Source organism: Apodemus sylvaticus, chromosome 2 (genome assembly GCF_947179515.1).
Source record: "Apodemus sylvaticus chromosome 2, mApoSyl1.1, whole genome shotgun sequence".
NCBI classification, from domain to species: domain Eukaryota; kingdom Metazoa; phylum Chordata; class Mammalia; order Rodentia; family Muridae; genus Apodemus; species Apodemus sylvaticus.
In genome coordinates, this window is record NC_067473.1 from 52,142,857 (window position 1) to 52,168,526 (window position 25,670).

General features: G+C 42.8%; 1 protein-coding gene across 1 annotated transcript in view; it reads right to left on the reverse strand.

The window, feature by feature from the left end:
• Grm8 (glutamate metabotropic receptor 8) overlaps positions 1-24,971 on the reverse strand; it is an 870,036-nt gene extending 845,065 nt beyond the window's left edge. The window contains exons 1-2 of the mRNA XM_052173334.1: positions 24,849-24,971; positions 14,936-15,746 (exon numbers count right to left, since the gene is read on the reverse strand). Of these exons, the coding sequence (XP_052029294.1) occupies positions 14,936-15,445 (510 nt within the window). The 5' untranslated portion in view covers positions 15,446-15,746; positions 24,849-24,971. The remainder of the gene's footprint in view (positions 1-14,935; positions 15,747-24,848) is intronic.
• Positions 24,972-25,670: the final 699 nt, after the last annotated feature.

Sequence of the window (25,670 nt, forward strand, 5' to 3'; positions counted from 1 at the left end):
CTTTTCCCTCTTATCTGAGCTTTTACTTCTCTCCACTCCTCCACCTTGCCCTTATCTATAATATGACAAAAAAAAAAAAAGAGAGAAAAATACAGGTCTGTAAGGGACAAAATAAAAAGAGGGAAATCTGTATGAATATTCCTTTCCATTCTCAGTAGCCTACAACAGCCATTATGTTTTTCCTGGGAAAGCTGATTTTTATTTATTCAGTTCTTTGTTAACAGACTAATTTGCTGTGTTCTGATATGTGCCCCCAAATTCTTAAAGAATATTGGCAGACACTACCAGAAAGACATTCCAAGGAAATATTCTTTCTTCCATCAAAAGGTGAAAACTAGAGAAAGCTTTTCCTCCCCTGTTTAAAGTCTTTGAAACAAAAATAGTACTGGTAAAAATGAAAGAAAGTTGTACAAAATCCAGAAAGGAGGCTTCTGGCTTCTTATATATTATTAAATGTGAAATTAACTCAAGTTAATTTTGCTCTTTCTGCTTCAAGCTCACTAGTGATCACTAAATTTCATACTAAAGTCCACAAGCTATATGCCTACAATGTAGGACTCAGGTTCCAAAGTCCACTGATTGCAATTTTTATCTATACAGAGAAGGGGAAAGGGGAGGAGAAGGAGAGGGGGAGGGAAGGAGAGAGGGGAGGGAAAGAAAAATGAACATGTACAACCTCATCATGTCATGAGTCTTCTAAATGCTTCTATCAGCCTTGTACTCCTTACACAGGGTAGGTTGTATTTACTGTATTAATCCATAATGCACTGCCTTCCCATGGGCACATGAAGCTGGTGGTTTTCTAAAGAAGTCCGGGAATCCATTACCATGGAAACAAAAGGTATAAAAAGGTATTTTTATCTGATGGAACTTTAAAAACAATCAAAAGTGTTTTCAAAGTCAAGGTTTAACCAAACACATTGTGGTTTGGAGAGGCCTTGGGATAGAGCATGATATGGGTTAACAGCAAGGATGAGGCTATAGCAACAGTGCATCTAATGGGGGCTCTTGGGTTGGGATTACACATGGACAGGTGGAGCTGCTAGCCAGGTTTACTCCCCAAAGGGGCTAAAAGAACTCAATTCTCCTCTTCTGCCAAGATATAAAAATGAGAGCTGAACTCTGGCCTCTCTTCCTAAGTGTGAAGATGAATGGTTTATTTTTCTATTGTGAATGTCATATATTTCTTTTCTCAGTTTTTGAGCCCAGCTACTCAACACTAGACTCTACTGAAATAAGAAGAAAATAAGAAGAACCCTCATGTGCATAGTCTCATTTTACCATCTCTCCATTTGATCTAGAACTTTATTCCATATGTTCAGGAAATGCAGTCACAGGGAATAGTTCAGCTTGGGAAAGGAGTAGGCGCAAAAAAAAAAAAAATACATTTATTTTGATGTTTTCAGTGTTTTCCTGAAGTTCAAGTAATTTTGCCACATCATGCCATTGACTTCAGAAAAGAATTCTGGATAGATTAGTCCTCCCATGGAAAGCTTCCTGCTGTACAAACTGCTCTGACCATCTGCAATCATACAAACTCTTCCCATCCAATGTCCTCAGAAAACATCTGGAGCGATGGGAAGCTCCCCATTAATGCTGCTAATGGAATACAAGCTTCCCAACCCTTCCTGGGAGCTGTGGGACCAACCCAGCAGAAAGGCAGGCACACAAGGTCACAGGCAGTCATTTGCTGTCCTTGTGGAGGCCACTGTCCACTGTGCATATGTTGAACGGCCCACCTACCATCCCAGCCACCTACACGCTGAGAGTATGAGGCTTACTGAGCTGACACCTTCCATCTGGAGGGTTTAGCTTCTCTACTCAAAGGCAATCTTTTAGAAAATGGCAAGGAAAAATGGATTTAACTCCGAATTGGATTAAAGTAACAGCAGGAGTATAGTCAAATAAAGGATACCATCAGGAAATCTGAAAATATAGTACAAAGGGGTTGTATAAAACAATAGTTTAAGACTTATGAGTCCATCAGACCCAGGTTTTATATGGAGTGACCATATGCCTTCTGAGGAACCTTAGATAAATGTCTTTCCCTCATCCAAAAGCCGTGCTTACCTGGCAGCTGTGAGGAGGAACAAATAAGATTATGTATATTAAGTGTTTACCACTGTGCCTGGCATCTAGGAACCTGTTGATAAAAGTTACTGCTTGTGCTGCTGATAAAAGAAGCAGATACAGCAATAGAAGCGATGCTGGAGAACTTGGCTCTTGGATAGCTGAAGGGATGTTCTGTGATGGAGAGAAGACAGAGCTTCATCAGGGGCTGGGTAGAGTTAGCCTTGACCCAAGAGAGAAAATTCTACCCCTATGTAGGGTCTTCACAGGCTGCTTTTGAAGTGTTGTTGTTTTCTGTTGTGTTGTGTTGGGTTGGGTTGTGTTGGGTTGTGTTGTGTTGGGTTGTGTTATGTTGTGTTGGGTTGAGTTGTGTTGGGTTGTGTTGGGTTGGGCTTTGTTTTGAGACAGGGTCTCACTATGCAGTCCAAGCTATCATCAAATGTCTATACACTGCCTCTGTTTTTTGAATGTTGGGTTTGCAGGTGTGTGCCACCATGACTGGTCCCCCAGAAAGTATTTTGATTTCTGCACCAGATTATAAAAGAAACATTCAATATAGAAGAAATATTCAAATGTTTCTTCTAACACTACGATAACAAGATTTCATGACTCCAAGTACTTGGAAACTAAGACAAGCAGTCACTTTTATCTGTGCTGTGTGTCGAGCTTTCTAAAACATCTTGAAAATATACAGATATCATTGGGCACAGTATTCAAATATGCACAAACAATACAGGTCCTGAAGCATCTTATTTAAAACAACTACACAATGCCACTGAACTGAATTCTGAGTTTTTGAAATGAAGCACAAGGCAGACCCAGGTTTTATATGGAGTGACCATATGCCTTCTGGGGAACCTTAGATAAATGTCTTTCCCTCGTCCAAATGCCGTGCTTGCCTGTCAGCTGTGAGAAGGACAAATAAGATTATGTATATTAAGTGTTTACCCCTCCTGGTAAGCAGTTTCTACATAGGCAGATCCTTCAGTGGTAATTTCACATTGTGGAGCCTGTACTTATTATTTATAGGTTTTATAATTGTTTTGCATCCAAACCCATACTCACACTATTTTGAACTAAAATATTAATGATTAGTTTAAACATCAAGAAAATTTTAAATATGCCATAATATTTATCCATTGATCCTATAGCTTGTATTTTAGAATCCTTGATTTAGTGTGATTTTTTTAAAAATTGTTGTGTGCTATCTGTAGCACATATGGAGCAGGGGCTATCCCAAAAGCTGTTGCCTGTACATGGGATATGTTCTTCTATTCGGGCTGCCTTGTCTGGCATCAGTGGGAGAGGACTGCCTGGATTGTAGGAGGAGGGGGTGTCCAGGAGGGGGCAGGATTCGGGATGTAAAGTGAATGATTTTTTTTTTTCATTTGGGAGGGGAGGTTTATTTTGGTACACAGTTGAGGGTATATATACAGCACATGGGTGGGGAAGGCATGTGTGATGGTTTGTATGTGCTCGGCCTATGGAGTGGCACTCTTACAGGGTGTGGCCCTGTTGGAGTGGGCGTGTCACTGTGGGTGTGGGCTTTTTTTTGAGTTGATTTTCTTTGTTTTTTTTTTTTATTTCTTTTTTTTATTTACATTTCAAATGATTTCCCCTTTTCTAGCCCCCACTCCCCGAAAGTCCCATAAGCCCCCTTCTCTCCCCCTGATTTTTTTTAAGTAAAAGAGAAAATGGTTGTGTGCTATGTGTAATATTGATCAGCGGAGATTGAAATTAGAATCCAATGATACAGGTTTTCATTTTAGAACCCTATAATCAAGAAATATTTAAAGGTAAAAGTAAGTCTAAATTCCTAACTGCCAGTTCTCCCAGGGGGAGCTCACTCATGCACGCTGCTATCCCAGTTTCCCGTGAAACCCTGGCCCAAAACACTCCTGAGATGGTACAGGCTCAGATCCGTGTGCAGCTGACAGATGGGGCATTCAACAGAGGAACGGTGCAGAGTTATTTCATTTTCGTTGGAAAAGGAAGCTGTGGGAAAAATATTCTCCACTTAATCTATTTTATTTTCAACAAGGTTTTACCTGTAAATATTAATTTATACGCCAGCCAAACTTGCGAGGTGCTTCCGTTGCATGAATATCAATGAAATAAAGGAATCCAAACTTTTTTTAAATGGAATTTACAATATCTTCCTTCCTCAGGCAAAAGGGGGAAAACGCAAAAGAGTTTGAAATTCCACCCCTGTGGTTTCAAAGACAACAAAATACCTCCCATTTCAGTGGGTCGGGTTATGAGAGCGGATGTTACACAGCAAAACGACGGCGTTAACAAGAAAAATAATCCTTTATGCCGCTTCGGTTCAGATCCTATTCCCAAACACTTTAAATGCTTTCCAGTCAAAACTTTGCTAGTTCCTCAAAAACGTTCGCTTAAGGAGATGGATGACCAAGTGCTGCTAAGGTGAATCTCAAGAGCGCCAAGGCAGAAAGCAGCGAGCCCTGCGGAACTGGCTCTCCTATGAGTAACATCAGCTCACTGACAGTGCGTTCAGTTTCTCTTTGAGCAATTAGCTGTGTATCTGTGATTAATGAGAATAGTTCAAACAGCAATGATAGTCACATGGCAAATGAAAAACACAAACGTTTTGGTTTTAGGTTAGATACGTTTCCAGAGATCTCCAGGATTTGAGTGTGCCTTCCTTAAACCCCACCGAAGTTCACACCAGCCATTCTATGGCATCCTTTTTAATCTATGAGTTAGGCAACCCAACAGGGGCCATATAACTAAAGGCTGGGGGTTGTGAAAAAGACGGCAATGTAAGAGGTTTCTATACGCACACAAGTCAAAAAAAATAATAATAATCAAAATCAAATGTGATAACACCCAAGGTGTTTCTGAACGGACTCACCTGGCTCCGCTGCAGCTCTTTCCACACCCTTGGTTTTGAGCGTGTGACGTGCCCTTGGCGCTGCACATGACAGCTGATCAGCTACCACCATCCAGCCTCAAGCACCTCTGCTCAGATTTGAGACCACTGTACGCAATAAACAGCAGCGCTTTGAGCCTACATACAGGTATCTGCTCTTGTAAACTATGAAAAGTAGGCTTTTAATAGTTTCCTGCTATCCATCTTGAGCATGAAGCACCGATTTAGTATACCTTTGGATTGCATTTATTGTGTTAGAATATTTGCAGGATTTGGTTGGTTGGTTAGTTGGTTAGTTGTTTGGTTGTTTGGTTGGTTGTTTGTTTGTTTGTTTGGTTGGTTGGTTGGTTGGTTGGTTGGGTGGGTGGTTGGTTGGTTGGGTGGGTGGGTGGTTGGGTGGGTGGGTGGGTGGTTGGGTGGGTGGTTGGTTTGCTTGTTTTAACTTACTGTTTGAGGGGCTGAAGAGATGGCTCTATCATCAAAGTGCTTGCCATGCATACCTGAAGGCCTAAGTTTAAATCCCAGCACCCACATAAAAAGTTGGGTGTTCAGCATGGTAAGGGGAAGTAGGAACAAAGTCCCACCCCCAAGCAAGAAGCTATTTGCAACTAAAACTGTTGAATGTTGGGAAATGGCTATGAATTTATCAAGGACACCTCGCAGTAGCCTGCACACTCAGGCCAGCACAAATTAGGCTTCATAGTTTTTGTTTTTGCTTCTTTTCTCTTTTCATATTTTGAGGGTATTGCCTTTTTTATTTCTTTTAAAAATATGTTAAAATACATTTTGGTTTGGCATTTGAACATATTTTCTAACAATTTCTGAAGTGACTGTAAACACACCTCAGTATGGTTTGTTGTAAATATTTCTTCCAATCCTGTCTCTCCTCGTTTACAGTTACAAAATGTCAATCAACTCCACAAAGCACTGAAGATGCTCTGCCTCCTACAGTTTTAACTATTCACCTGAAACTTAAATCTTTATATACAATAAGCAAATATAGCCACCTCCCTATGATATATACATTTGCTTTCATACTTTATAATGCAAAATTATATATCAAAGAATTGCTTTCAAATAAATTTAGCAATTTATTAACAGTAGGTGTTTGGTTTGTGTACCTATATTGTGAACTCTCAGCTCCTTCTCCAGCACCATGCTGTCTGCATCCCCATGTTACCTGCCTTGATGATAATGGACTAACCTCTGAAACTGTTAAGCAGCCCCAATTAAATGTTTGGTTTTCATAAGAGTTGCTTAGTGATGGTGTTTCTTCCCAGCAAAGAAACCCTAACTAAGACAGAGCCTACCACATGGACTTCAGTACACTACTTTCTCAACCTACTTAGCTGGATATGAAGCCATGGGCTTGCAGTGAAAGGCTTGGCCATATGATAGCCATATCATATGCCAAAATTCAACTGAACTACTGCTTTTGTTTTTTTAATTTCTTGACCAGTGGCTATATGCTGATACACTACACTTGATCTTAACCAAAAGGCTGAGAAGTGATATGCTGATACACTGTATTCACTTGACAGGATCAGTACAAATGGCTGAGAGACTGGATCAGAGTTACAACTCAAAACACCTAATAGTGGTGGATAATTTTATCTTCACCATCATCACAACCAATGATGTTATGTGCTCATTGGAGATCAAAGATTTGCTTCAGAATCTACATTTTGTCTTTTTAGTGTTCATTTAAAACCTTCTGAAGGAAGTGGGAATACTGTCAACTTTTTCTATATAAGCAAACTCTCTGTAGAGAGATTAATCCTCTTTTTTATGCTCATATGGCTAATAAACATCAGATTTTGAAGCCAGTAAATCTGACTATAGAGCCTGACTTGTTTTATTGAATTCATATTTATCTATTTTAGTCAAAGGACTATGAATATTGCTAGAGAAGTCATTATAATAACCTATCATTTAAACAGATAGTTTACTATAAGAATAAAGGTTTTATCTCTGTTACAAATATGTAAGAATTCCGCAAAAGCAGGCTATGGCAATTGTTCTGAAAGCAATGTAAGCACAAACATTCTGAAGATGGTAATAAGTGGAATTGTCATAATTTAGATACTTAGACTTATAAGGTACTAAATAATGCAAACATTAGTCAAAATGGAATTTTCTCTCAATCCAGATGAGGGGAAATAGGAGGGAGCCCATAGTGGAAGAATGTTATACTGCACATCAGCCAGAAGGGTCGTGTGTGGCACTGTGAGGTGGGAAACAGGGAGAAATAAACACACGGCTTCACCAAAGCTTCGGCCAGCCGATAGGAAGTCAGCCTCCCAGCGCTTAGCAGGCACTTTATATGGATTTAAAACCACTAGTGGCCATCACTGAACACACATACCTACTGGTTTTCTGAATCTGTGAATATGAGCACACTTAGCTGTCTTCAGACATAGCAGATCCCATTACAGATGGTTGTGAGCCACTACGTAGGTGCTGGCAATCGAACTCAGGACCTCTTGAAGATTAGCCAGTGCTCCTAACAGCCTAACCATCTCACCAGCCCCTGGTTTTCTGAATCTAATACAGGAAAACTACAGAGCCTGGCCTCATACTGGAAATAAATCAAGGTGTCTGTGGACAAAGCTATGCCAAAACTCCTTCTTCCTACCAAGTGTTTATTACATGTGCTTATATATTTTTTTAAGGAGTAGGGAAAGTCTCTCCTGCCATTGCTGCTAAAAAACGATGTTTCCTTCTTTTGCCTGATAACATGTTATATCAATTAAATGGATAAATAGGCCCTTTCCCCATCATGGGAGAAGAGCTTCTAGTGACCCTCTATTGATCAAGACTATGGCAGAGTGTTATTTGCAATCCTGTTGCATAATGGAAATCAGGAGGTAGCTGTCATGGCTTCTGAAAACAAATTGCTGGGAGCTGAGACAAATCATAGCCTTTTGGCTTCTTATTGTTCTCAACTCCCAGTTAATGTGCATCTTACAGTCTACATTCTTAAAACCAGTTTCTCTGTGGTCTTACGAGTAAAAATGGTAATCTGGATGACCCTGCTTTCAAAATCGTGTTTAAGTGATCAGGACACTAATCATGACTTCTGAGCAACACATTATTTAGTTAAAACACACACACAACTTCCAAAGGAGCAGACAATTAGAGTTCCCTGTAGCAGCTGCTGCTGAGATTATAACCGGTAGGAAGAGAAGATAAACCGGATACAAGTCAAAAGACAAAAGACCGCTGTAAGACAGAACGTGGCTAAATCTCATTTCTGTTTTGCATCCTTTGCCTTGCTAAGTCAGCCAGCAAGCAATTTATGTGGAGCATTGGTTCTCAAAGCATGGGTTGCGGAAATAGCAACATCAGCAAACTTGGGAACCTTTTAGAAATGCCAGTTTTCAGACCGTTCCTGGACCTACTGAATCAGAAACTCCGAAGGTGGGCTCAGCAATCTGTGCTTCAACAGGGCCCCAGGGTGATTTCGAGGCAAGCTGAGTCTGAGAGCCACTGAACCGGAGCCACCAGGCAGCCTTGAGAATTTACGCCTCTAAGAAAAGGTAGCCTTTGGTTGTTAATAAATAAATAAAACAAAATAAAAATCTATGAGAGACACCTGTGCCGAAAGCCAAATATAATCACTGAAGTCTTTAGTTTTTCTGTAAATCCAAAACTGGGTATAAATAAATAAATAAATAAATAAATAAATAAATAAATAAGGAAGCCTGTAAAATAAACTTTTAAAAATTGCCATCTTTAGGGGAAAAGAGTAGAAAAGTAATTTCCTTATGCAGATTTATTTATTTAACTCTATTCTAACTTTTTCTAGAAAGGTTTGTGGGCCACTTCTTAAGTAAGAATTTTGAAAAGTAGTATTTTATCTAATCACAAGCCATTCCCTTAGAATGTCTCTTTCTTTACTACTTTCAAAACATCCCCATTGCTCAATGAGCCCATAAGACAGGTGTTAACCACTAAGTAAGCTCCTAAGGAGTCTTCAGTATTCACTGTAGGATTTCAGTGCCCCAATGAAATTCAGAAGCCCCAGTGAAATTTTGGGGCCTCAGAAAAGCAAAAGAAGATTTCAATTCACCAAGCTTAGAAATCGATCTTTAAATCTATTCCACAAAGCAGGAAACTTGACGCACCTTTCACAGCGAGGCATAGGACCAGGACACTGGTTCTCAGTTACTGCATGTTGGGAAGAGCCTTGGTCAGTGATGCATGTCTGTACCATGTGAGACAGCCTTACAGGGAGATAGGTTTGGCAGCCTTTGTTGATCCAAGAAAGGTTTCCATGATGCAAAATCCCCTGTAGAGCTACCAGCATTTGGGTGAGGCCCTGGCATTGTTACAACCTTTTCAAATGAAAAGAAAAGAAACAATCTCTGATGACTTCCCTATTGAGGTTTTGTAAAAATAAATTATTGTCTAACCATAATTAAAGCCTACCAGCCACTAAAATAGAGGGTGAAATCTTGCAACTTCCCAATCCTAAACCAACACCGAATCCCCCTAGAAACATTCTAAGATTTAGGAAGGCAGGGCTTTGTCCAATTTCTTTGGTATTCGGTAAGAATTTGAGCATTCATCTATCTAGGTAATTCTGACTTTCAGAATTGAGACTTACTGAGGCAGACCTGCATTAACCAACGTAGAAGTCTCTTGTGCATAAATTAAGTGGGAAAAAAGTCATGAGGTATATCTATAAATAACATTATGTCTGCATGTGTCATTTTATTAACAGATGTACTGAGAAATGGACCCTTTCCATTGCAAACTGTTATTTGTTGCTTAAATCTTCCAAAATGGGAATGCACTGCTGAATATTACTTGTTTAATTTTCAATGTTAAGAGTCTATCTAAAGATGATGTGAATGCACAGGATTATGAGGAAGCACAAGAAAAATAGAAACTCAAAATGTACTGCTTTCTTCTTCCTCCCCTCACTCTTCCTTCTGTTTCTTTTCCTAAGAGTATACATAGAAAATAAAACTTGATTTTATTTTTCTACTTAACTAAATATTATTTTCAGTATCTGAGATTGGGATGGTTGATTCAGTCATTCATTCATTCCCATGTTTATTAGGTTCTTAGGGTGAGACTAGGGGCTAGAGATACAGTAGCCAAGCACACAGAAATGGATCCCACCCTTTCAGTGCTTATATGGTGGAAGACACAGAAAGAAAAACAGCTACAACAGTGCAAAATAAATGCCAAGAGAAAGGATAGACTGCTTCTCTGTTAACTTAACCAAGTAAAGATCAAGGATTTTTTTAAAGATTTATTTATTTTACGTATGTGAGTACATTGTAGCTGTCTTCAGACACAGCAAAAGAGGGCATCAGATTCCATTACAGATGGTTGTGAGCTACCATGTGGTTGCTGAGAATTGAACTCAGGACCTCTGGAAGAGCAGTCAGTGCTCTTAACTCCTGGGTCATCTCTGGAAGATTTTGCAGAGCAAAGGTGGGCCTTTGTCCTGCAGTGGAGGGGGATGGTAGCTCCTAACCGGTTTTGAGGAGAGTGGCTTTAAGAAGTCTGCATGGGTCATAGATCTCATCGCTACACTTCTGAAGTGCACTTTCTCCTCTGATACCAGTACTAGTACCTGGGAGAGCATCCATCTGCTCCCTGTAAAGAGGAGGAGTCAGTTCTCAAGCAAAGGTGCTTCAAAACAAGACTGTGATGGACTCCACCTTCCAAACCCCATTGCCTATTTACTGACAAACAAGGTTTACACAAACCGTTACCTCCTGCAGAGTTTATTTAATATGCTCACTTATCCACCCATCTTAACTAGATGAGCCTAAATATGGCAGACTTGTCTTTCACTGTTTACAGTTAATTTAAAAAAAAATTGTGTGCAATAAATAACTCACAGGACACATGTCTTTAGCCATTGGTAGAACTGAATCTATGAGGAAAATAGGTCTTCATAAACATTGTAAAGTAGACCAAGTCTTGCAGAAGAATGAGACAATTCTCTGTATTTCATTGACTTAACATGAAGATCAATTTTAATCACTTATAACTAGCGATTTTAATCACTTATAACTAGCACAAACCTGCATGCGGAGAAATCATCTGGCCCACACGCGAATAATTTCTACTGACATTTCATTTGATTGCTTTAGAAAGATACACCACAGGCTATCTGAGCCCTATTCTTCAAGAAAGGAAAATTAACAATCCAGGTAACACAACTAGCCAAACAGGAGAAAGAGAAATTGTGTCTGACACTGTCCTCTTGTAACCCGTGTGTCTTTGTGAACATTAATGTGAGTTACTCTGGTAGCAATGTGTCACCTTTAACCTAGAAAGCTCAATCTTTCCTCAAAGTAAGACATACATTTAGTGTTTTGAGAAATTGATTTCCTCCCATTCAAAAAGGATGAGAAATGTTCCAGGAAAAGAAAACTATTTGAGCTTTTCACAAACAAACAAATTTCAGTTCTAGGCAGTTATGTTAGGAATAGAGGTAAGTTCTAGGCAGTTTTAGTTCTCAGTAAAAGTTTCCAGAAGACCCCTGATTTTGAAGTTTTCTGTCCTCATTTTCACTGAATTTTCAAAGATTCAGAATCCTAGACATGTCCTTTATACCTCTGAATCTAAAGGAGCTCTGTTACTTCACAATTACACATCATCTAAACCTATTAACTTGCCATATAAAATGCACGCATGCACATAGATAGTAATGTTTCTATAAAGTTCAAAGCATTAAAAATCTGATCCTATCTATGGCTTTCAAGCTTACCGCCATTCCCAACATATCTGACGGATGTTGGGTTATGGCCACTCCTCTTGGGTGAAAACAGAGAAAAAAAAAGAATCCGACATATTCACAGGCCCTGAAGTTGAAGCCTCTCCTTGGAGGTTATGAGAACAGTGGCGTAAGCTGGAGCTACCCTCAGACTGAGGACCCCCCCCCCAGTGAAGACTCAAAGGTGTGCAGGCATTTCCTATTTCCAGGAACTCTGGCTCCGACTCCCTCTCTAGTTCTCCTCTAAGTTAAGGGGCTGAGTTTTCTCATCTGCTTCGGAGATTTGAGAAGAGAAACCAAGATGGAGCACCACCACTTCCCTCAGGAGCTCACAGAGTCAAGCCTGACATATGGATTTCTGTGGATCGGATTCCATGGGTCACATGTTGTCCTGCAAGGCTACCAGTGGCCCTCGGTTCACTCCTAAAGCTTGTTTCCTCCCATCTCATCATAGCATTGCCTTAAGAAAATTAATATTCTGTTTCAAAAGTGAAACCATATCCCAGTCTCTACTGTAATAATTTGTTCATCATTCCTTTGATGACTATGACAATATTTCATGTCAGTCCTGGCGTGTGAACATAAGCAGAAGTCATCCACACTAAAGCCGGGCATTTTCCTTCCCATGAGCAGCCACCATTGTCTCCTAATCACTGTCACTGTGAAGTGCAAGACTGCACATAAATCACACTGCTCTGAACGGACGTAATCCAACAAGCAGCTGGAATAATTTAATTTGCGTTCTTGTGATTCTTCTGATTCAGCCGGAAGATGGGCAGATGAGCATCTATCGTCACACCCTTTGCTGGTTGACTTTCGAATGAGATCAATTTTTTTTCAAATCAAGTAACATAGTTAGGATAATGTCTCTCTGTGCCAGCGTGCTGGTGGTAGTAAGGTCATCTACCATGGTCACTGCCATCTTCTGGCTAAAAGTGACCTCTTCCCTACATGTCCATCAAGGGGTATCCAGGGAAGCCCTAATGTGTGCAGGCAACTGTCTCTCTAGAGAAACCCTGGAACACTGACTGTGTTTAAAGGAACTAAAGTGATCCACTCCATCAAATAAAATACTTCTATGAGTATCTAAAAATATCAAAATAATTGTCTAATAAGAGAAGGACCAAGCAGAGACAGGCCAGGCTTTGCTTTATAAAACTAAAACCTCCCCTCTTGCCTTTTAGGTAGCTTGAAATTTCCTTCCACAGCCTAGGAATTAAACGTTACAAACAAGCACATTTCACCTGCATTTTCTCACTAAAGTAATCTAACAATCTAATATAGAATTATTTCTATCACTAACTTATAGATAAGTTCATTCTGTGACAAAAAAAAAAAACCATAAATAAGCTTTGACTATTTCAGGTAAGTGTCAATCTTTTCTCCTTCACCCAACTCTTTAAATCTTTGTGTGCTTTTGGGTGCTAACCAGACTACATAAAAAAACAATGTCTAAAAGCAACTATGGGGTGATAGGAACAGGAATTAATATGTCTACAGAAAAGATCCCATAAGGAAGAATATCATCATGAGGGTTTTCCTCACCTCTAATAGTGGATTTGTCTTAACCACGGCGACTGACTTAAGAACTCAAAAATGTTTTAAAACAAGTGAGGAGGGAGACTGAACCAGAGACAAAGGAAGGCTGGGTATGGCTGGTCTGCACTGTAGCCATGAATAGGAAAGAGCATGAGGAATGAATCAGATGTCCTGGGAAGAGCCCTAGAGCCTATAAGTTGGGGAGGATCCTGAAGGAATCCTGGCTCTGAGAGTTCTCTGGGAGAGAACAGCACCCATCCCTAGGGGCACTACAACTGTGGAGAATCCCTTAAAAGTTCCCAGAGATGGAGAATGAGAGACCTGTGGCTGCCAGTTCACCTCAAGTCCTCCCACTCCAGGAGATTCTTCTAATGTCTTGCTAAAGTGTCTCCCATACTCCCTAGGGCCTCTTTGTGCATCTTCAGAATGCCTTAGACACTAAGGCTTCTATGAGATGCAGAGAGCAACCTCCTCATTTGATGCAGTGTCATCAATCTGAAAACAGCCATTAAAACACCTCTTAGCATTCTTGTCTGTGAATGAAGGGGATTCATGCAGTCTGTACAGCATCCTGGGGAATGTTACAGAGTGGGTTCCAATATGACACATAGGCTAAGCTATATTGTCCCCCAAGACATCTTCCCAGTCCAGAAAGCCTTAGATTCAGTCCCTTTCATCCTTCTTTTTGTGAAGCTTTCCACTGCTTTGTTCATTTTTGACACTCTGTCACCAGTCCAACATTAAATCTGTTGCATAGGACTAGTTTTCATAATATAAAATGAAGCCTCGTTAATTCAGGTTCTGTTGGAAAAGACAACTCCCAACAAGTAAGAAATCAGAGTGAAAGTATTTTCAATTTAAAGAATCATGTCTATTTCAAAAGACTACATAATGGATATTAATAAATAAGATGAGAAAGTTAATAAAAAACAGTGAGTTACAAGAACTTTATTTTTATGGTACTTTTTACTTTCAAAGTGTTTTCACATATATTATTTTATATTGTCAATTTTAGTCAATATTGTAAAGTGTACAGATAATAGATCATCAAACCTAAATCAAAATGTCTTGATTTCTTCCTGCTAATTTTGAACTATTAACTCAATAAGAATTATATGTAATTATATTTCCAGTCTGCATCGCAGTGTTCTGAATTAATGAGGTTCTGTTCTATTCAAGTTACAATAAGCCTGACAACTTTATGGCCATCTTATGTCCTGGAGTGTCACTCCCTTCTACACAGCAGCAATAAATACTGTTTCTTCACACAGGAACTTTTGTCATAACAGAGCATCCCACCTTGAAGAAGTTTCACCAAGTAAATTCTCTCACGTGTACCTCAGGTAAAGTGGAAGTGTTCTGTTTGATTAATGTGCTAAGGGTCAATTATTGTCTGAAGATGCTGTGACTCAAAGTGAGCCTCCCTGAAGAGGTTTTCTCATGACGGTAAGGACCAAACACTGCACAGAACTTACCAACATTCTCTTTGGAAGGACACAATCAGGATTAATGCATTTAATCACAGCTAAAGGAACTAAAGTGTCACTGGTGGAAACACAAGCACAGACGGCCCCACTTGAGGAATCCAGCGACATAGTGCTTCATCTCCACTTTCTTCTTCAACCCACAACTGAAGTCACAAAGATTGCTGATTCTTTCACAACGGTTAAAAAGGCAATGTCTTTACCTACCTTAAAAAGTCTTAAAATGTTAGCCACCATGATGGACACAGAGCTTGCTGCAGCACCTATGACACCAGAAATCTTGTCGGGCTTGGTGAAGATGGGTGGGTCTCCATTAGCACACTTCACGTCAGACGCGTCTTTCTCTATCAGTGCCTGCACGAAGGTCAGTGACTGCTCCAAAGCATAGGTGTCCCTGGAACATGTGTCAAGGATCCGGACACCCAGAGTGATATTGGCGAGGAGATCGGGGTCCTTGTTAATCTGGTCGATTGCATAAAGCATGGCCTCAAGCCTGTGGATGCCCTTTTCCTTCTTCAGCTCTCCACAAGGCACCCCTCTTTCTCCCTTGGCATGAACAGGAAAAAGACCCCCCAAAATGATGTCCCCATCTACCCGGATGGAATGGGCGTACTCCTGGCTGTGAGTTCTTTGCATCATTGTGAGGATCCAGTAGAACTTGGCAGTCAAAAGGAAGAAACAAGGGCACGAGGCTGAGCGCTTTCCCTCGCATACCATTTTCTCCACAGGTGGTATTGCAATCAGCGACCCAAAGTTTATTCTTGCCACAGAAGAAGGGGGACCACCTGAGGCTGCACCTTCTGGAGGCTACCATCAGGGCCCATGGGGGAAGGCTTTAGGGATTTCAGCAAGTTTTCTTGATTTGAACTTCACAGTGAATTTCCAACAGATCCTCCGTTCGAGTTTATTCCCACATAAAGTTGGCTCGCAAATAAATAAGAATAACAGCTGAGGTTCTGATGTTAGGATGAGGTCAACAATTCATGTCCTTGAATTCAGCCCTGTAGCGGAATTATTCCTGGGGAGAAGAGGAAGAAAGGGGAGGGGATTCAGTTCAGTACTGCTGTATTTTTCATATACTTAAGCCCTGTCGGAAGCAAGTTTTTTATTTCTCCTGTTCACTAAGAACTAACTCTTTTTTGGTCCCCTGTGATTCTGAACACCTGGCTGCACTGCATCTAAGCAGGGAGATTGATGACAAGTTTAGGGCAAGAGAAACAGGAAGGATCAGCTGCTTGCTCATTTCTTTCAAGCCAGAACATGTTTTTATTTATCATTTTATTTCAATAACTCTTATTTCCAGAAAGGTAAAATTCCGTGATTGATGGCATTATTTCTTCTCAAATCTGCTTTATATTTTTACAGCTCTATAAACTTAGCATTTAAATCTTGTCCACTAGATAACAATGGGTTATTTTCTGTGATGTATTCAACAAAACAAGCCAGTCATCTGTTAATGACTTTTTTTTATTTTAGTATCCCTGATTTCCCAGTGGGAAACAGTGGACATTCAATCACAGAGAAGGAAAGAATGAGGGAGGAAGAAAAAGAGAAGAGAGGAAGGGAGAGACAAGCTGCCAAAAGATCTGAAAATATCTTGCAGCTTGAAGAAACATTTAGCATAGAACACCAGCTACCTCATATCAATTATCCTGTTGTTCTCTGGTAATAAAACAAAGACTCAAAAATTAACCACATAGAGATGGTTACATGTGAAGATCTTCCTGTTACTATTCTCAAGAGTTCCCAATTAATCTGTCAGGGTGAAGGTAATGGGCACGCTTGCAATTCTGAAGTAAACACACCTTGATCTGAGAATCACTAGGAACACATCAGAGCTGGAGATTGGAAAGCTCCTTAATTTTGTCGGACTCGGTGCAGAAAACAGTCATTTTGTCAAGACTAGAAGAGTAAAAGGAAGCATCCGCAGGCAAATGGAGAGGAAACTTCATTCTGGAGACCTCGCCCTTGAATTCCACAATATCCTTACAGAAAAATTCTGAAGAAGTTTAAGTGAAGGAGAACTGACTTAACATAGGGAGTCTAAGGCTTGAAATGTACACATAATGAAGAGAATAAGCCTCGACAATGTATTCTCTCAGGATGCTTAATCTAATGTTCATTTCTAACCTATTTACACTTGGACCTGAAATCTGAAATCTGGACAATTTCCCTCCACCCCAGCCAACCAACATCTGCTTGCATTTCCCATTCACTCGTTCAAGTTCCAGTTCATAAAATTCTCTTTCCATCTTCTTTGTCCTGAAAAAAAAAAAAAAAGATGGTGCCTCCCTGGGGGAGAACTGAACATATGCCCAAGTGCCTTCAGAGAAACTTGTGCTGTTTTTCACTTCCAGGTTTGAAAAGAGGCTCTTAGCCCATCGCTGCTCTGACTTCCTTCCTGTGCAGTGGGAGCTCCAGCCAAGAGCTGGCCCCTCTGCTCAGCCCGATCTAGACTACCTGCACAAAATGTTCCTTGTTCCCAGGTTCATGCTGTACCTTGATTCCCTACACTGCCCCCAAATGATCTTCTCAATACTGGAGTCACCTGACAGCTGCTTCTCCTGAGAGTCCGTAACATTCTGACCTGAAGTGATCCCCAAAAGGAAACATTTAGGAAGCCCACCTGTGTTTCTGGATGAAACTGAATGTATGATTAATTACTAGTGAGTACAGTTAGGACTATGTTTTACAGTCTCACTAGGAAGAATAGTAACATCATGGTAAAATGTCATTAACTCTAACCACTAAATTTGGATTTTGAGACCAAGTCCATACCAGCCAATCCTTGAATAAATGGACAAATGAAGGAGAAATTTCAAGGCTAGAGGCTGTGCTTCAAATCCTTTCTTCATTATAATGAAGCCATCTCAAATGCCGTGACACATCTAAGAGAATAAATAGTTTTCAGCTATAGATAAACACGGACTTTATCCGGTCACATTTCCACACCAACTCATGAGGCATTAAGTTAGTTTCATTGCTGATTTAGTCCAAGAAATAATAAAAATTAGTTTCCTTTTAAACTACTGGTATTTGTATTAATGTTTCGTCTCCTTAGCATCTCCTAAGTCTGTTCAGAGCTCGAATCTTAAGAAAGGCTGGGGTATGGAGAACAACAAGACAGGAATATTTGGGTTAGCAGACAAAGTCAGTGAAATGGAAAACAAGAGGTTCCATTTTATGAGTCAGCTTGCTGGATTTCTGCTCAGGTTTCCTCTGCTATAGCATGGAATTAATTGCACACAAATTCTCCAACCCTTGGTTTTCTTATCTGTAAGGGGAGACAGAACCTGCCAACAGGCACACACTGCAAAACTGTAGTATGTATCTATGTATCTATGGTCCATGCTTAGTAACCAGGCATCGACCTGGCCTGTTCTTCCTACTGAAGCAAAGCATCTTTTTGACAATTTGCTCAGATTAGGACGTGATCACTGAATTCTGTCCTCTGAAAAGTAAAATCAGATAAAATATTTAAATATTGAAGTAATTTCAGAGTCTGATCCATTGCCATGAAAAATTATAGGCCTAATAGGTTCAGTGTCACTTTTAAATTTTAAGGGAAAATACATATATGAAAGTGTGTGGAAGAGTAAATGACTGTGAACTTTGTTTCACAACATAATCTTATATTGCTTAATCCAGTTCTCATAGAATTCTTGTGGACTTTAATCCAAACTCACCATGGGAATCGATATTTTTAAAGAAATATTGACCTTTCTGAGCTACAGATCCAAACAGCTTTGCTTCATGTGATGTGTTCAATTTGAAGTAAAATAGCTTTTTTCCCCAAGCTGACCAACTCCTCCTGGGCTTGTTTAATATCTTTTATGTTTCTTCTTCTTCTGCTGCTCCTCCTCCTGCTCCTCCTCCTCTTACTCCTCCTCCTCCTCTTTTTCCTCTTCTTCCTCCTCCTGCCCCTTCCTCCTCCTTCCCCTTCTTCTTCTCCCTCCTTTTTCTCCTCCTCCTCCTCTTCTTCCTCTTCCTCCCCCTCCTTCAGCTTTTAGTTTTGAAACAGGGTTTGCCTATGTAACTATGACTATTCTGGAACTCACTCTGTAGACCAGGCTGACTTCAGACTCACAGAGATCTGAAGATCTCTGCCTCTGCCTCTGCCTCTGCCTCTGCCTCTGCCTCTGCCTCTCTGCCTCTCTGCCTCTCTGCCTCTCTGCCTCTCTGCCCCTCTGCCCCTCTGCCCCTCTGCCCCTCTGCCCCTCTGCCCCTCTGCCTCTCTGCCTCTCTGCCTCTCTGCCTCTCTGCCTCTCAAGTGCTGGGACTAAAGTCAGGCTTCTGAGAAACTTCATAAAGAAAGTGTAAGTTCTGTTCTGTTGAAATTCTGAGGTCATGAACTCATCCAACTCACCCTTCTTTGTCCCTTCTAAGAGTTGTACCACTGACACTGACCATCTGTCCTACACCTGGGAGTCTTTACAAGCAAATTCCCTGGCTGAGTTATAGGCCTGTGGCAAAAGGCCCATATTTTATTTCTGTATATGTTCCCTTTGTCAAAGTAAAAACTTTGCATATAACAGTACTATTATTGTTATTAATATCTTATTATTAAATCCATTTAAGTGAGGGGGGAAATAGCTCAGATAAAATGAGTTCAGCCCTAAGCCCAGCAAGCACAACACCCCCAAAATCACCAGACCCCAAAGGTGACACTGTTCTCTGGGACAGCCCCAGCAGTGCAGACACTGGTTGAGACAATGCAGTAAGGGGAACAGCCCAGGAACTCCACAGAAATCATTTATAACTGTACATATTTTTCAATAGTTAGCACAAGAAACAATAAGGGGCCAGACAATGATGGGTGATTTCTATATGGGATATTTCTGAATCCCTGAAAGGGTTGAGAAATAAATATGCAAACTACCAAGCTTCAAATCTGGCTTCCTGGCCGGCCGCTGTCAATTGAAAAACACTACCAGAGCCTAAGGGGTCTCTCAAGATCACCTCCCCCCTGCCTTCCTCTATCATGTAGCATGGCCAGAAGTAAGATTCTCATGTGAACAGGTCTCTGCATCTCTGTGTGCTTCTACTTGCTCATCTGTGAAATGGTAGCATGGCATGACCCTACCAGATCTAAACTGTCTCCCAGCTCCCTGATGAGACTTTGGACTCAATAATACAGTGCTATGAGATTGTACTCAAAAAGGAGCCCAAGGCTTTGTCAACTGAGCACAATAACTGGTTTTGTTTGCAAGCAAGTAACACCCGCCCCCATCAGTGAGAGAAGATTCTAAAGCTCATTTACACTAGCAGGGAAGATACTACTGAAATCAGATCCAAAAGATGCTCAACCACTGAACAGATAAATTAGATGGTGGGTATTTGCATAACAAAAGAATTCACCACAGGTTTTCTTTAAATACCTAAACTCCATGCATTTTAAACACAGTCTGATTTAGTGGAATTCAGTTTACATCCTTCTTTGTAGATAGGACAGCTATTGCATAAAAAGACTGCATTTAAGGAACGATAGGCCACGCCTATAGTATGTGTCAGATCAGAAGAGGGAAAAGGGTGAAGACAACTTCCTGACTGAGGACTGAGGACGGACAGTGTACAGTGTACTGGAACCTCACACACTGTCTCATTTCCTGCTAGATTTCATCTATGAGGTCCGAATCACACCCCCTTCTAAGGCCTCAGGCCAGAGTTCACATGCGGGAGGGCAGTTACATTCTGCCCCTGTACCAAAGCATGAGATCTGACTGTGTGAGGTGTTAGGATGCCTGGGGTCCTAGAGGAGCCTGGGTCTAGTCTTTGGATAAGTTACATACACTGTTTGTTGTTGTCGTTTTTTTTTGTTTGTTTGTTTGTTTCTGAAGTGGGAACTGATTTCTGCCCACCAGCTAGGCTGTAACATCAAATGTCACAATGTATATAAAAGTGCTTTTTAAATTGCTAAGTGATATAAGAATTCACAGGGATAGCATTGGTTTAATAGCCAGTTCCCAAACTGAAACATTTTACCAGCAGATCATACTTAAATCTGAGGAAGACACTTTCCCATGAGCAGCATGGAGGGTCAGACCTTAACAACAGGCATGTATCCAAGAATTAACTTTGCAAAGTCCAGACCAAAAAGGAGAGCTCAAAGGAGAACTGGAAGACACAAAGTGAAGTCAATGTAACCTCAGCGTCTGACCTGAAGGCCACAGACACTCACAGCACCCAAAGGGTCATCCTTAAGAGACAAGACATTCTTCTGCAATTAAAAACAGGAAAACTTCTTAAGTGGTAAGCAAGTATAAGCCTTTTAGCATTGAGACTTATTGCCATCGGAAAAGCCAGCCAGCAGATTTGTATCTGAATACATTACCTTGCCTGGGAAAGTAGGAAACGGGCAATACACGTGCTCAATGACCTCTATGCAATCATCCCGGGGCTTTCCCTGCATCTGCCCATTTCTCCTCATCTGCTCCCTGTCCCACAGGACTGAGGTGTCCTGTAGCCAAGGACCTCTAGGCCATGCTTCTCTTAGCCTTGGTCCTCCCCAGGGAGTAAGATTCATCTACAGGTGTCAAAGCCTGATGATCTCCTTCTAACTAGAGCATTTGTATTTTTAAAATGATTTCTAAGAAAAGCCATACTATGTTACCACTGTTGGTAAGACTGGGGTCCAACCAAAGAGGGAAAACAGTACTTATCAGGCACCTCTTTTTCACTGTGCCCTCAAGTCATTGCAGCAGTGCTGGGGCCCAGATGAGACAATGCAAGGTTCAACATCCTTCTAGTCAGCGGATGAGCCTGCTCCAACTTGTCAAAGTACTGAGAACTTAAAATAAAAGAAAACATACATGGATGGAAAGAGAAGAAATAGAGGAAGGGATGGGGAAATGGGGGAAGAGAAGGGGAGGGAAAGGGAAAGGGAGGGAGAGGAAAAGAAGGGAGAGAGAACTGAAACCCAAATTCCTAACAGAAAAAGAAAAGCTCCCTCAAGTTGAAATGGAAATAAAAATACAATACAATTGACTGTTAGGCTCACAACCTCTCCTAGTACAGCACAGAATGATCGCTCCTACTGGGCAAACCCAGTGTGAGAGTCTGGTGATACCCAATCAGGCTGTCCTAAAAGCAGAAACCATTTTCTGGACCTTTCAAAACCAGCCTATTCAACAGGCACTGGGATGTGGCTAGACTTTTGCTGTAGATCTGAGCAAAAGATTAATCTATGGGGCAGCTTCTTCTAAGACACTGACACAGCAATAGAACTCACAGACTAAAGCAGGGTCCTCTTGATGCGCCCCACTGGGAGAAGACCTCGAGAAAGAAACTTAGAAGGAAAACATCATTGCTGCCGCAAGCGTGCCTGTGTAGTATTCAGTGCGTCATGCCCTAGAGACAATGGAACATTCTTACACAAAGACTGGCGCTTGATACTGCCAATGTGAATGTCAGCTGAGCTATTTGCTGCATAAATACCAATTAAACAAGCCCGGAAGCAGCTTCAACCTGTCCAGCCAAGTCTGAAAAGAGCACATCACTCCAGACCTCTAACTTTCCCCTGCTCTCCTCCAGTTCAGCTCAGCTGGGCTTAATTCTTTTCCTTCTTCCTTTTGGAGCTGAATGGTGAGAACTGTTCAATAGGCCATAACTTTCATGCAGAGGGGTAGGGAGCGGAGGGAGGGGGCACACAACAGGGCAGATCTGGCCGGCACAAACCAAACAGAATGAATTGAGCCTACAAGACAGTAAGTATCTCCCCGTGTACTGAGCATCTTCCTTATCCTGAGAAAATGTCTCCTAGAAAGCTTGCCCTCCTAAATTGTCTCCACATCCCTTATTTAAGAGCAGATATTCTCTTTACCGCGGATGTAGTACAACCTGTAGTTGACTCAGATAGGAAAATTGCCTTAGAAAATCATTTCCTTGGTGAATGGGGCTCTTTGCAAAATTATCAAGCCATATATTTATAAGACCCAGAGAATGCATTTTATACAGCTGAGATTGCCTTCTATCTAGATAATTCACACGCAAGTGACCAAGGTAAACTCAAGTGGTTTCTGTAGCCATTTGCAATTATCGACAAACAGTTTTATAACGGAAAATGGAAATTACAGTCAAGTGTAATAAGCTGTTTATCCAAGATCTACCTGCTGGTGGCTCTTTCTCTCTTTGCATTTTTCTTTCAAGCAAAATACAAGCTATCGTTGTCGGAATGCATTTGCCCTGATAGTAGTTTTTCTTGCAAATACCTCCACCGCAAACCCTGTCTTCAGTTCTTCCACTCGGAGGATTAGTGGCCAAGATCCTAGTGTATTCTCCGATGTTCATGAGCTCCCCACTGTCTGGTCTATGGGAAAAGATCACCCCCAATTGACTGATAAGGTATTCCCTCCAGGGGTGGAACTCCCGGGGCGAGGGGGGGGGGGGAGAACTGAGGAGCTTGGGTTTCAGCAGTTCACACACCACCCCTATCCTGGGCACACAGACATCTTATGAAGCCAGGCTCCTCAATTTGGGCTATAAGCAATTCCTCAGGGAAGCTCGGGGGTGCCTTCTTGCGCAACGGGTGACTCGCACGCGCCTCTGCATTTCATTTGCACCAAAGAAGCGTGTCAGACAACGGGGGGGGGGGGGGGGGGGAAGGGGGGAGGGATGCTGGGGGAAGCATGATTCTGTTATATTTTTCAACAACTGTATGAACCTCCAGGGACCATGGAGCTGTTTGAGTAGATGGGCTCACCCCAGCCTCGTGGCTGAGAGGTCTCCCTCTAAAATCTCAGGCAGCGGCCACTCACACCATCGGGGTCCCCTTCTTTCCCCTCCCACCCCCATCTGCCTTTTCCCTCCCAGTTTTTTGAGCCATAAACCCAACGCAGGGTAGAGCCTAGGGCCTCGGGGAAGAACCCGGTTACTCTAGCTTTCCTGGGGCTCCCCGGCACCGCCCCAGTCCCCGTTCGCCCCCACCCTCCTTGCTCCCTGGGCTTCAGTCTCCTGCGCGCACCAGTCCGAGAGCGCCTCCGCCCCCGCCACACCTGCTGGCCGCAGGCACCCACACCCCTCTGTGGTCCGCCTGACACGGGGCCACTCTGACCGTGAGTGCTGCTGAGGAGCTGCAGGGAGCTTCTGCCTTGGCTTCGGAAACTCTAGATCCTTGAGTCCTCTCCTATTGCTCCCACCCCCAACAGGACTCGGAACTCCAGCGTTTTTCCCAGTGCCGCGGGGAGGGGGTACTGGGGGAAGGGACAAGGAAATCCCAACCTAGCAGGGCTAACTCAGAGACCACAAACTCAAGGCAGAGTGTGCGCTGCACCGGGATGCGGGTCTCGAGGACCCCTTACACCACCAGGCTTTCCTGCGACACTCCCCCAAATCTTGCCCCAGATCCTTGTTAGACATCCATCTAGCCAGAGTTCAGGAAAGCGGGGGTTACTCCAACTCGTTCCGGAAGCTGCTAACTTCGGAAATCCCTCCCTTTAGATTCGCATAACCAAGGTACCTGGGCTTCTTGGCCGAGCAAGTCCAGATTCCGCCAGGGCAGGTCCAGGAGGTCACTCAGGCCAGGCAATCCCAGACAGAGCGATTTAAAATCCTGCCGCCGCACGCCCGGTTAGAGCATCCTAGAGCGCCTGCCCACTCCTGTCACCCTTCAATCTCCCATTCACCGTCTAAACTTTTGGGGGAATTACATCTCCAAAGCTTGGGAATTCCGAGCTAAGCTCCCTCTATTCCGCACCTCTTCACTGGAATGTAATCATGGGAAGACAAGAGGGGTGGCCGCCTTGTTATTTGCAACGTAAAATCAACAGACACCCAATCAAGCTCCAGTGCCCGGCCAGCCCCTCGCCCCCTGGTGCCCACTCTCCCTCTCTCCGCACCCGCGTTCTCTCCGCCCGCCAGTTCTTTCCCCAGACTAACATACGTAAAGCCATCGACTCGTACCCAGAAAAGGCAAACCATTAAAGTAATCTGAGAAGAAAGCATACACCTGGCTGTCAGCTCCACGGTTTGGGAGGAGAAAAATAGAAACGGTAACAAGATCAGGGGATCCTACTTTTACAGCCAGCTCAGGGTTGGGGGAGAGTTGAAAGGCGGGGGCTTTCTTTTGCTAAGCTTTGGCACTTGCCTTCCTCCTCTGAGCCTGCTTCTCGGCGGGGTGTCTTACCCTGCTCCCCGCAGAGGGCGAGGTGAGGAAGCCCGCGGGGGGCCCGCAGCTCCATATCAGCGCTGCCGCCGCCTTGGCCACCTAGCGAGGCGAGCACCACCGCCGCACTTGTGGCTGCTCTCTGGGCTGAAGGGGCTGAGCTGGCCGAGCCACCCGCAAGTCTCTTCCGTGTGAATAACAAATACTCCCACCGGCGGCCGCGATTGGTCTACGCCCGGCGCCTCCCGATCCTCCGCCCGCGGCCATTCACCCCACGCGGCGCGGGGAGCAGCGGCCGGGATCGCGCCCGGGATCGCCAATCGCTTCGCACCAACCAGTCACCCCGGGAAGCGAGAAGGGGGATCCCCGAGGGGCAGAGACCCGGACGTGAGTAGGGACAGGGACACCTCAGTGGCAGGACCCCTTCACATTCAAGTCTGAATCAGCTCGGAGTTCTGTTTTTGTTTTTTTGTTTGTTTTTTTTGTTGTTGTTGTTTTGATATATCGTCCCCACCTGCCCCGCCCCGGGCAAAGAAGGGGCGCTGCGAAGATAGGGAGAAGAGGGGGTGGCGAGAAGTTGGAGAACCGCGCCACGGCGCAGAGAGCTCCGCACCCACGCGGGAAAACGCCGCCGCCGCCAACCCGAAGCAAGAGGGACAGCTCTTGCAAAGCCAGGACCCCTCCCTCCCAATGAGCACAACTTCGATGAGGGTGACCGTGAAGAAGACGTGACAAATGACAAGTGTCCTGACACTTGCTTTCTTTTCAGTAGCGCCCGCAAGCTGCGGGCGTCCTCATAAAGTTTGCCTCCCACTAGCGTCTGTTCCGCCCTAGGTGCTGCCC